General features: G+C 40.3%; 1 protein-coding gene across 1 annotated transcript in view; it reads right to left on the bottom strand.

Moving 5' to 3' along the window:
- Positions 1-6721: 6721 nt before the first annotated feature.
- Positions 6722-12248, bottom strand: part of Eeig2 (EEIG family member 2) — a 58135-nt gene continuing 52608 nt past the window's right edge. Inside the window, exon 11 of the mRNA XM_070006169.1 lies at positions 6722-11252. Coding sequence (XP_069862270.1) covers positions 11210-11252 — 43 coding nt within the window. The 3' untranslated portion in view covers positions 6722-11209. The remainder of the gene's footprint in view (positions 11253-12248) is intronic.

The raw sequence follows: 12248 nt of genomic DNA, 5'->3' as shown, positions 1-12248 counted from the left end.
GGACCACACCTATCAGTAAGGAAAGTGGAGAAGTAGTCGGATTTCCAGGAAACCATGTGCCCACTTGTTGGAAAGGTCTTAATCACGTAGCCACTGCTTGCCAAGCTCATTCATTTCTCCTTAAGTCACAAGCCTTAATCATAAACCTCCCTTAGGTGCTGACTTTTCAGATTGTTTCATTAGACCCCTGTGTACCTCCATTAACCACCACCCCTACCTGTGCTCAAAGGTGCCTGTGATCTAAAGACTCCTATCCCAAAGGCTGTGTCCTTTTGAGGTCTCTGGGCCTTGATAGCTTTCTTTGTGAGGCTTGCTTCTCTTCATTGCTCATTGTCACAGGCTGTTTCTAGCCAAGGTCAGCCCTTTTCATCTTTCTTCAAAGATAACCCATTAATTTTGTTGGAGTCTGATCACATGATTTCCCTCACCCCAAAGCTTTTTAAATGTTCCCGATTGCCCTGGGGGTTCGGAACTGCTCTCAGGGATCCTCTGCATTTTTTTTGTGCCTTACAAGTGAGGTACACTGAACTTGATCCAACTAGAAGATTTTACTTAGAAGTTGAATTTTTTTCCTTTTGCTTTCTTATTGGGGAATTCCTACTGGGAATATGTTGTATCTTACATGCCCATAAAGCATTTTTGTTGCTGTCAAAATCCCAAGGCTATGTACTAGTTGTGGAGTAGGGAGAAGTTTCTGGTTGCAGGGCTGTTGAAAAGGAAACATTTTTCCCCCTTTCTTTTGAGCTAGGATCTGGCTATGTAATTCAGTTTGACCTCTAACCTGAGATGTTTCTGTTTCAGAATCCCAAGTCCTGGGATTACAGGTATGCATCATAGTGCTCACCATAAGCATTATGTTCTGACTGGGTTTAAGATGCTTGAGATATTAATGGGGACGATTGTTGCTACCTTTGCCTCTAGTCCCTACCTCACCCATCCCCAAAGTAAGTGAATAAAAACAGCAATGAAATCATATATAACCTATCATTTTATGGCTGGTGATCAAACTCAGGATTGTGTGAATGGAAAGAAAGTACTCTATTTCTGAGATGTCCACAGCCCTAAAAACTCTTAACAAAAATTATGAATTAGGATTGAGTGTGTATCTCAGTGGTAGAGTACCTAACCTTGCATGGTCAAGACCCTGGGTTCAATTGTTAGCACTCCCAAGACAAAAATGAAATTGTTTTTGCTATAAAAACCTCAAATTACCTAATGAACTTCAACCAGTGACATTGAATTATGAAAGTAAAGCCACGCACCGGTAGCTCACAGCTGTAATCCTTCAGGAAGCTGAAATCTGAGGATTGTGGTCTGAAGCCAACCCAGGTAGACAAATCTGGGAGATGCTTCACTCCAATTAAGCAGCAAAAAAGCCAGAAGTGGAGCTATGGTTCAAGTGGCAGAGACCAGCCTTGAATGTAAAAGCTAAGGAACAGTACTTAGGCCCTGTGTTTAAGCCCCAGTGTGTGTGCGCGCACACACACACACAGCATTAAAAAATTTTAAATTCTTGTTCTAAAATGTCCTAATAGATTATTTTGTGCTGGTGGTGGGGCTTAAAATCATGACCTCACACTCTTTCAGCTTTTTCATTCAGGGCTGCCATTTGAGCCACAGCTCCACTTCCATCCTTTTGCTAGCTAAGAAGAGTCTTACAATTCCTGCCTGGGCTGGCTTTGAACCACAATCCTTCAGATCTTAATCTCAATGAGTAGGATTACAGGTATGAGCCACTAGTGCCTGGTTGTTCTGTCTTCACATCTATTCTCCTTTATCCGTTGTGGGGACCCCTGGCCAGTCTAGTTTCTTGCTTCTGTAGATGAGCAGCCCTGACCACTCCCTATAGAAGTCCAGTTGGTAAAGTGCCCATTTTGCTACTATCAATACATAATGGTATTTACTAGGATTTTTGATGCAACTTTCTCACTAGCAATACATTTTTAAAATAAATGCACCTGTCTGTACTCCATCCTTTATTGATAACATGTCTTTACAAAACAATACTAACCCATAGTAGTTCACGCTAAAATCCTAAATTCTCATAAGGATGTATAGACAGTGTATAGATAATTGTCTTAACATTTCTTCCCAATTCACTGCACACAAATTCGTTTTTCAAGAACTCCTTTGGATTGGTTATTCCTTTTTTTTTCTCTCTCTAGCAAATCATTTGAATAGGTCCCTTAGTTTATAAGGCAGAGGCCCCATGTGCATCATTTATGATGACTTTCCTTGCAAGAATTAAATACAATGAAATATGGCTAAGTAGAAGGTAGTTCCATAGGTAAAGATTTCTTTCTTTTTTTTTTTTTTTTTGGGTCCGGTTGTGGGGCCTGAACTCTGGGCCTGGGGCTGTCCCTCAGCTCATTAGCTCAAGGCTAGCACTTGAGCCACAGCGCCACTTCCGGCTTTTTTTTTTTGCTTATGTGGTGCTGAGGAATCAAACCCAGGGCCTCAGGCATGCAAGGCAAGCACTCTACCACTGAGCCACCTTCCCAGCCCTCCATAGGTAGATTTCTGAGAGGGACTTTTTTTTTTTTTTTTTTTTTTTTTTTTATTGCTACCCATCACTGCCCATATTCTCAGACTAGATGTGAAATACATTATCAGGAATTGTTTCAGTTTCTGCTTCCATAGTCTGGGCGAGTCTAAAACTCAGCTTCTGATACTATAATCAAATACACAAGCGAATTATAAAGTGAAAAGATTTATTTGGAAAAGAATTGACAGATTTGGAGGCTCTGATCCATGATGGGTTGATACTATTTTAGGCTTTAGCACCTCAATGCCATGAGTGAGAGCTCATAGTGGAGCTTGAATTTGAGAGGAAGGAGTTGGGATCCCAACATACTCTTCAAAGGACACCCAATGACCTAAAGACCTCCCATTAGGCCCCATTTCCTTTAGGTTCCACTATCTCCTAACACTGCTACCGTAAAGACCAAGGCTTTAACACATATGCCATAAAGGAACATTCAAGGTCAAAATGATTAAAAACTTAAAAATACGTATTTTTTCCTTTTTTGGAGGGGTGGGGGGGGGGTTAGACCTGGCATTTGAACTCAGGGCCTGGGCACTGTCCTGAGCTTTTCCACTCAAGGCTAGTACTCTACCACTTGTCCCACATCTCTACTTCCAGTTTTTGGCTGGTTGATTGGAGATAAGTCTTAGACTTTGCTGCCCAGGCTGGCTTCCAACCATAATCCTCAGATCTCAGCCTCCTGAGTAGTAAAAATTACAGGTATGAGACACTGGCATCAACAAGTGACCTTCATTTATTTTTTAACATTTTAAAAATTTGTATGTATTGGTTGTACTGGGGGAAGGGGAGTTCACTGTGACATTTTCATACATGCATACAATATTACTCTATTTTTTATCAGTCATGGGGCTTGAACTCTGGGCTTGGGTGCTATCCCTCAGCTCTTGAGCTTAAGGCGAGCACTCTACTGCTTGAGCCACAGCGCCACTTCCGGCTTTCTAGTGGCTTATTGAAGAGTCTTAGGGACTTTCCTGCCTGGGCTGGCTTTGAACCATGATCCTCAGATCTCAGCCTCCTGAGTAGCTAGGATTACAGGTGTGAGCCACCGGTACCTGGCTTTACTCCATCCATTTTATCTCCTCAAAAACTCTTAAAGGTTTTTGAGTTTTCCCAGAAGCCTTAAGTGTTCATAGCACTCCCAGTTTTTAAGTTCAGTTTCCATATTATTGAGATGTGACCCTGGATTCCCTTCCAAGGTTCCACATGCCTTCCTGAACACTGCCCCCATTTCCTTCTCCAGCAGCCAGAGCACATCCTTCTGTGACTCTTCCCACTCTTCCCCATTGTCTTCCTTCTTCTTGGCTCAGATTTCCAACCTTTCCCTGGATAGCATACCCAGAGAGCAAATGAGCTCCTGCACAGCATTCACTGTCCTCAGTTCCCAGTGGTTTCCAAGGGCTAATCCCAATTAAGGCAAATCTCTCCATTGAAGTTGGTTGTCAACCACAAAACGTGGTCTTATGACAGGAAGCCAGGAACTGAGCTCCATCGGTGGTGGCAACATAGAACCTTTTCAAGACTGAGAAAAATGGCCTTTTGCCTGTGGAAACTGCTAGGCATGAATTACAGCAAAAAAAAAAAAGTGATTAATTAGTATATGAGATGTACCTTTTTTTGGGGGGGGCATAGTTGTAGAAAAGAGACGTTTGGGAAATCACAAGCAAGCTGGCAGGAGTTGGAAATTATAATAGGAATTTGTATAGTCAATGATAAAACACTCTAGTTTTTGAGCCAGGTGGTTCACACCTGCAATCCCAGCACTCAACAGCAGGAGGAAGGAGGATTCAAATTCAAACACAGTGAGTCCCCAAGTAAACTTTAAAATAACAACAGACTTGTTTTTGAAGCCTCACATGTCAGTTATATACAATGTATCCCCTTAAATGAACACTTGCTGCCCTCTATTTCCCTGTTGGGTTGGTTCTAAATGTTTTTGCCAAGGCCTATGTTCACGCCACCTGCATTTTGCTGTCAATTATGTAATTACCTTTTATTTTCTACCTATTTCGTCTCATTGTGCGCTGTGACTCACCTGTAATTTATCCAGTGAAGCAGTGGTCCTGTTATTCATTCCCACACACATTCCATTAGACCTGTGGCTTTCATTGATGGGCTTGTTTTTTTCCCATGAATGTCTCAGTCAGACCCAAGTCAGCCTCTGTGTACTTAATTTTGTTTCTTATCTATCATTGTCCAGTAGAAATTCTCACGATACTCATCCAAGTGTACTTTTAGAATCTTTTTTCTCCACTCTGCCCCCCTCCTGCCTCAGTTCTGGGGCGTGGGAACTGTCCCTGAACTTTTTGTTGCTTAAATCTAATTCTCCACCAGTTGAGCCGCAGCTCCATTCTGAATTTTTTTTTTTTTTTTTTTTTTGGTACTTAATTGTAGGTAAGAATCTCATGGTCTTGCCTGCCCAGGCTGGTTTTGAACTTGGATCCTCACATCTCAGCCTCCTAACCTAGTTACGATTGCAACCATGAGGCACCAACACCCAGTTACTTTTAGAATCAAAGCAGGTATTTTCACCTTGTCTACACAGTGCATGCCAATATTTCAAGCCCCCTTTTGCAAGTATTTTCAAATTATCTAAATCACCCAAGTGCATTTTCCCATTGGTCTTAATTCCATGGGGTATATACATGAAAAGGGAGCAGCCAGAGTATCACTTAGGAAAGAGATTTGCTTGAATCCTGAGGTTTAATGCCAGAAGGTGACACACTTGCCTTAAAGCACCTGCATACACTTGTTTTGAATCCCCAACATAACTAAGATGAAAGAAGAAAAAGAATCTCGGGCATGCCAACTTGAGAAACCATGTGAACCCTAGCTGAGCTGTAATTACAAGGTCTCAATTCATACAGGAAGTTCTCCCCATGGCCTGGATGCATGGGGTCACATGGGATAGAGATCATGGGCCTAGGAAACCTCTGCCTTTATCCTGCCCTGCTTGTTTCCTTTGTTTTTTGGTTACATTTTACCTCCCAGTGATTTCACATGCATCACACCCATGGAAAGAAACACTGTATTATGTGCTGCTAATAGGAAGGGATACACAGGTGCAAAGAAGGAAAGAGAAAGGGAAAGACAGAGGTAGAGGCAATTCACAGGGTGTTTGAAGAAGGGTGGATGAAGTGAACAGTAAGACTGGGCCTCAAAACCTTACTGTGGTGATGTTAGGCCTTGCCTGGCAGATCTGAGGTCCTGCTAGCTTCTGTATGATCTGGTACCAATTCATCTTGGCTGACGCAGGAGATCCCAGCAGAGCCGGTATACGAGCAGAGGTTTGGAGGCTCTCCTACACTATGTCCATGCCTCATGCCCTACTCCTTCTGCCAGCAAGCAGGGACTGTTTCCTTTTACAACTTGCACTGAACACAGATGCCTAGCAATCATCAGGAAAGGCCCTGGCCTCAAACTCATTATAAACTGTATGTCTTTACTACCTCAAGAAGAAGAGGCCTGCAAAAGGGTATTGATGACAAATTTAAATGACAATTTTAAAAAAGTCTACTAGTGGCACATTTAATAACATGCCAACATGAGAGAATTAATGTATACAGATGTTACACAAAGGCAAATTTGGATTTGATAAAACACTTGAATGCCTAAACTTGAATGCATACTCTTTTGTGTTTTTCCTTTTTAACAAGTTTCACACACACACACACACACACACACACACACACACACACACACACACACACACACACACACACACACACACACACACACACACGTATATGTGTCTTGAGTAGTTCAGATTGACCTTAAAGCAGCTTCCTGAATGCTGGGATTACAAGTATGTGCTATCATCCCTGGCTTTTTGGCAAACTCTTAACATTAATTTCTATGGTTTCTGTATCAACCAGAGAGAGTTTGTGCCCTTTCTCTTAGGTTAGGGGATTAGGTTTGGAGAAGAGCTTGAATTGACTCAGATGTGTGTCACTCCAAAGCCTGGGCTCAAACTGTAGCCTGCACAGGTGCCAGAGGATTCAAGAGCTGTCTGCCACTGGAGGCATACAAGTGGCATCCAAGGTAGGAAAAGAAGACCCTTAGGGAAAAGTTATCTTGGATTTTCCCTTCTATTTTCTTACCTTGGCACCATTTTCTGACAGAATCTTAATATTTTAAAACAGAAAAAGCAGCAAAATTTTAAGATATGATTTTTATTGAACATGTATAAGATTCACCTTTACATGATTACAAACATTTTTACAAATTAAAAAATGGCATTTGTTAAAAAAAGTGAAACATTTTCTGGCTTTATCATTGTACAGTTGAAACAAAAAACACTATAATATGTAAGTATGAAGGTCATTTTCCAAGTATTACAATGGAATACTAATGGAATCACTTCAATAATATTGTTTTTGGTGGGGCTGGGGATCAAACCTGGGTTTAACCACTGATATTTACCCCAGCCAATCAGGAACATTCTTCATAAACACTCATGTGATTACTCACACATATATTAACTTTCCAAGGATCACACAAACATACAATACAGGAAGGTGATTCACTAAATATTTCAAAATAAAAAAGAGAGAACAAAATAAAAATGTATATACTCTAAATGCTTTTCTTTGCATGGAATTTGTTCAATTAGTATCAGCAAGGTCTTCATGATTTCTTTTACAAACATAAATATTGGAAAGATGCAGAGTACACTGTGTGCATCAGCTTTGTTGTATGAGTAGCTACCTAAACCAACATGACCATTTAAAACTTATTGTGCATACAGTATCTTAGTAAACTTTTATATATAAGGAAATAAGGCCTTTGTTTTCAGGATAGTCTTAAATAGGATTAATACAGGAATATATCCTTCTATCTCAGCTATTAACATTATGTAGAGTACCCAAGGCAACGTAAGGATGGTAGCCTAGCTACCAACTTGATTATATTCACTTGACGTACCATCTAATAACAGAATTGACCAAGCATAGTTTCTGAACTGCCTAAAGACTTGATAAGAAATGCAATCCCATATATATAAGCCCAGTCTGTTGCTCAGAGATTTGTCATAAATACTGAAAGCCAAGCACTTCAATGAGCTATTTAATAATACTGTCAGTGTGAGCCTACAAAGTGGTTTAGTTTGCCTGGATACCTGGAAGTCTAAACTTACTTCTAGATACTTTAATGTATTAAAACTCATGGCTGCTTTAGTATGTAAGTGGTTTGAATAGAAGCTAGATGGAGCGGTTTTTCCCTTGTAGCAATGAAGGAGCAAGTGGTCACCTTCTGTGGCTCAGTTTTGTTCAAAACAACAACAAACAACAAACAAAAACCCTAACCATATATATATAGACCTTTGGATATTATTCAAATAGTTTTATGTTGGAATGGGATGGTGGAGTGTAGGATTCTTTGTTAACTGGTTTTGTTGTTGTTTTGTTTTCTCTCTTCTCTTTTTTGGTATCGGGGCTTGAACCCAGGACATTGCACTTGCTAGGCAAGTACTTGGCCACTGAGCTACATCCCACCCAAGTGTAGGATTCTTAAGTGTCAGACTTTTTCAGATCCTAAGTACTGATCCACCCTAGTTGTCTGTTTACAAAAACTTTCAAAACACCACAAAGGGAAGCCAACTGGCTCAAGTGTGCGCTCATGGTCCAGGATCCTCTGTGTCCTCACTACAAGGGACATCCTGCCAGTGCCATGTCTGTGACTGGCTTAAGTCACAAGAAGGGTCTCCTGTTTGGCTGTATATTCTTCTCAGTAACGTATTTAAGACTCTTTCCTGTCTTATACAAACATTAGCTGGAAACTGCATCGGTCTTTTTTTGCTAGGATTGAATGAGAAAACTCGCCAAGATTGAGTCACCTGAACCTGGACTTATTTTAAAAAAAGTTAATTTGTGCTTAAGAATCTACTTTTCCAAGTCTATTTTTCTAAACCCCAAACAGAATCAAAAGTGGATATGGTCTTTGATAAACACTTGTTTTTTTTTTTTTAAGCTATTTTGTTAAGAGATTGACAATACATACTCTAAGGACAGACTAAAGGGAAATAAAGCAGACAATCAGACAATCCTTAGCAAATGTTCCTGCAATTTGTATGGGAACACTGAGACTTACACCTACGATCTACTATGCAGGACACAGCTATTTGTTCTTTTCCTTCCTAACAAGATTCTCCTTGTGAGATGATTTATAATACCACTTTGTAAACCAGGATGAATGCTGTGGCTGCTAAAATCATAAAGGCATGGATTTTATACTTCCAAAAATCTCTTCACATTTTGGCTTTTAAAAAGGAGTCTGTACCATTTTAAATAACAAGAACTAATCTCACATAAAGATACAGACCAAGGCAAGGACCTGCCCTGATCTAGCATTTTTTATGTGTCTGATGAGTGTTCTTATGACCCAGGTTTACAGTCTAGTTTTATCATTTTTAAAGTTATTTGCACCAGTGCCAAGAAAAATATAACCTAGAAATAATATTTTGAAAATAGAAAAATAGGTTTTAAAAATGCCACATTAAACATCTTTTTAAACAATGTCTTCATATCTCTAAGACTTTCCTTGATTCTTTCCATAATGAACAATGAGTGCCTCACTCGAAGACAGGTAGCATGTCTTTGTCTTTTAAGATAACATTTGGAAGAAAAGTGATCAGGTTAATTTTTTTCCCAAAAGATATCTTAAAAAAAACAAACATTATAATTAATGTCACAGAAAGCTTTCTCTTAACAGTCAAAATATTCTAAGGCAGTGTATTATCTTTTAAAACATTTCAGAATCTATTTGTAAAAATAGCATTGGATGAATGTGGGATACCAAATTCATTTTTTTTTTTTTGGCCAGTCCTGGGGGGCTTGAACTCAGGGCCTAGGTGCTGTTCTAGAGCTTTTTTGTTCAAGGCAGCTCTATCACTTGAGCCAACAGCTCCCCTTCTGGCTTTTGTGTGTGGTTAACTGGAGATAAGAGTCTTCAGAGACTTTCCTGCAGGCTGGTTTGAACAGGGACTCTCAAATCTCAGCTGAGTAGCTAGGATTACAGGCATGAGCCACTGATGCCTGTCTAGGATACACGATTCTTGACCTATTAAAAATGAAGTCTGAATATGAACTATTCCAATTTTTCTAAACCTCTCAATTTGAGAGATTAAAATAATCTATTTTCCCTCTTATTCTGTGAACATAAAAATACATAGGCCAAAGTAATTCTCTTCCAACCTAGCTTCTCTCCTGGACACGACTGTGAAAGTAAGGATGGGGATATCACTCACTCTACAGAACCTATGTTTTTCTTCAGTGATTGAGTGATTCTGAGAGCATTTAGATTGTTCCCCATGGGAACACTCATGTTAGACCAGGCTTATCTGCTGTGCTGTTAAACTGGAATCTGGACCAAATATGTCACAGTGCACAGTCTTGCCTCAGAACAACTTGTGACACAGTAAAGACGAAAGCACAGCACGTGACCACAGGGAGCTAGAGAGGAAAGCCAGCAGCCCTGCAGCGCCATGCCAGCCAGCTGTTCTCCCGTCTTCTAGCCTCTGCTGGGTCAGAAGAAGACGCAGTTTCAGACCAGTCTGAATTTATATAGAAAAAGGATGCTACCTCTAACCAGATCATTATTTTCCTCTTGTTCTAAATTTAGATTGCTGAACCAGCAGACCTTAACAGCCAGCAAATTAAGCAGCTCCTCTGTGAGGGGGCCTGATGAAGGCCTAATATATTGAATAGTAAGCTTATTTCAGGTCTCTTATGTACTGCTAGTCTGGGTTCTGCAGCACAAGTAACACAGATGCTGTGTGGAAAAGGCATTATGTACACCTACTACCTCAGATGTGAACACATTTGTCACTGATTCATGACTGATAATGTTGGGAATTCTTTTTTTTTTTTGTCAGTCATGAGGCCTGAACTCTGGGCCTAGGCACTGTCCCTCAGCTCTTCAGCTCAAGACTAGTGTTCTACCACTTGAGCCACAGAGCCACTTCCAGCTTTTTCTGCTTATGTGGTGCTGAGGAATCAAACCCAGGGCCTCATGCATGCAAGGCAAGCGCTCTACCAGTGAGCCACCTTCCCAGCCCAGGGAATTCTTATTAAGCATCTTACATGTTTAAATTCTAGATCATTTTCCCAACGTGTGAACAGCCATGCAGGATATCAATTACCACATCAAAAAGGAGTCAACCAACTCAATACAACACTGTAGGGTAACATAACATGAAAGATTTGCTTAACAGGAATTGCATCTACCTTGATAGAAGTTATAGGGCTTAAATTCCATTCACATACTGTCTTTTAAATGTGAAATTAAGAATAAATGAAACAGAACAGAAACTATAGCCCAAATCTATTGAGTACCTCTACCACTGGAGTACTAAGCTCTCAGTTAAGTGTCCAATACTGGCTTCTTCATGGAGGTAGAGTGGGGCAGGCCTTGGAAGCAAAGCAGGGGGTTTCATCACCACAGGAGCAGTGTCCAAGGCACAGGGGACACTGCCTTGGACCAACATTCAGATGCCCCCTCACTGGTGGGAAGGGTGGCACTAGGACTTACAGAAGACAGCATCAGTGTTGGCTTTCCTCTGGATACATGAACTTCGTTTTCGAAATAGGTTCATTTTTCTTGTAAGTGCTTTGCACACAGATCACTCATTCCTTGAGTCCACAGAGAACTGTTGGCTGACTGGCTTGACTTTTAGCGTTTGATTACAACCTGTTCGTAAGCTCCAGACCCGACCCTAAAACAGCAGCAGAAAGAAAGCCTTCAGAATGTTGAGCTGTAGCATTTGAAATTGTTCTAAGTAATCTTGGTGCTTTAGGGAGTTTTCTCCTGAATTGGATTATTATTATTTTTTCCAAACAAGGCTTCAAGGTTTGCACAGACAGGAAGGACTTGAAAGATTAAATTTATAATGAACACATCAGATTAGTCTGCCCTTGATCTACTTCATTAGCCCCACAAGAATCTAGTAATATTTTCCAATCTTGACCTATCAAGCACCAGGCCAGGATTATTCTCATCAAATGTGTTTAAATTCTAAAATTGGTCTCATCTAGGAGCATGTAAATGACTCTTAATGCATCAGATGTTGCACTGAGTTAATAACAGTCTTTAATTGTAATAGTAGTGTAGTATCTAAATATAGCTTCCTAGAAAGCTCATGCTTTAGGGTCTCACTAAAAATTAGCAATCCTCTTGCCTCAGTGTCCACAGTTAGGCAGGAATCCATAGCACAAGGCTCCATTATTATATGTAATGCCTTTTTAGGAGTCAGTGCTATACCTTGTAATCTCCATTTAAAGGGAAAATGATTTTGAAGAAGAGTTGGGTATTATTATTATTATTATTATTATTATTATTATTATTATTAGTAGTAGTAGTAGTAGTAGTAGTAGTAGTGCCTATATTGGGCCTTTAACTTGGCTTCAAGATATTGTTCAGCTTTTTCCTTTGAGGCTGGTATTCTACCACTTGAGCTGTGCCTCTACTTCTGGCTTTTTGCTGGTTAACTATTGATAGAATCTTCTGGATTTGTCTGCCACGGCTGGCTTTGAACCATGATCCACAGATCTCAGTCTCCTGAGCAGCTAGGATTACAGGCATGAGCTGCCAAAGGCTGGCTAGAATTTATTTCCTCACTAGCTTGGCATGGATGACTGTTAACTGTCCCCATAATTTAGCTAGTTAAGAGGGCTACCTGGTTAGAAATCACAGATCCTAAATTTCCCTTAGG

The sequence above is a fragment of the Dipodomys merriami genome, unplaced genomic scaffold, assembly GCF_024711535.1.
Source record: "Dipodomys merriami isolate MVZ:Mamm:240054 unplaced genomic scaffold, mDipMer1.0.p SCAF_7, whole genome shotgun sequence".
In the NCBI taxonomy this organism is placed as follows: Eukaryota; Metazoa; Chordata; class Mammalia; order Rodentia; family Heteromyidae; genus Dipodomys; species Dipodomys merriami.
The sequence above is the reverse complement of the archived record's forward strand: the minus strand, read 5'-3'. Positions and strand labels throughout refer to the sequence as shown.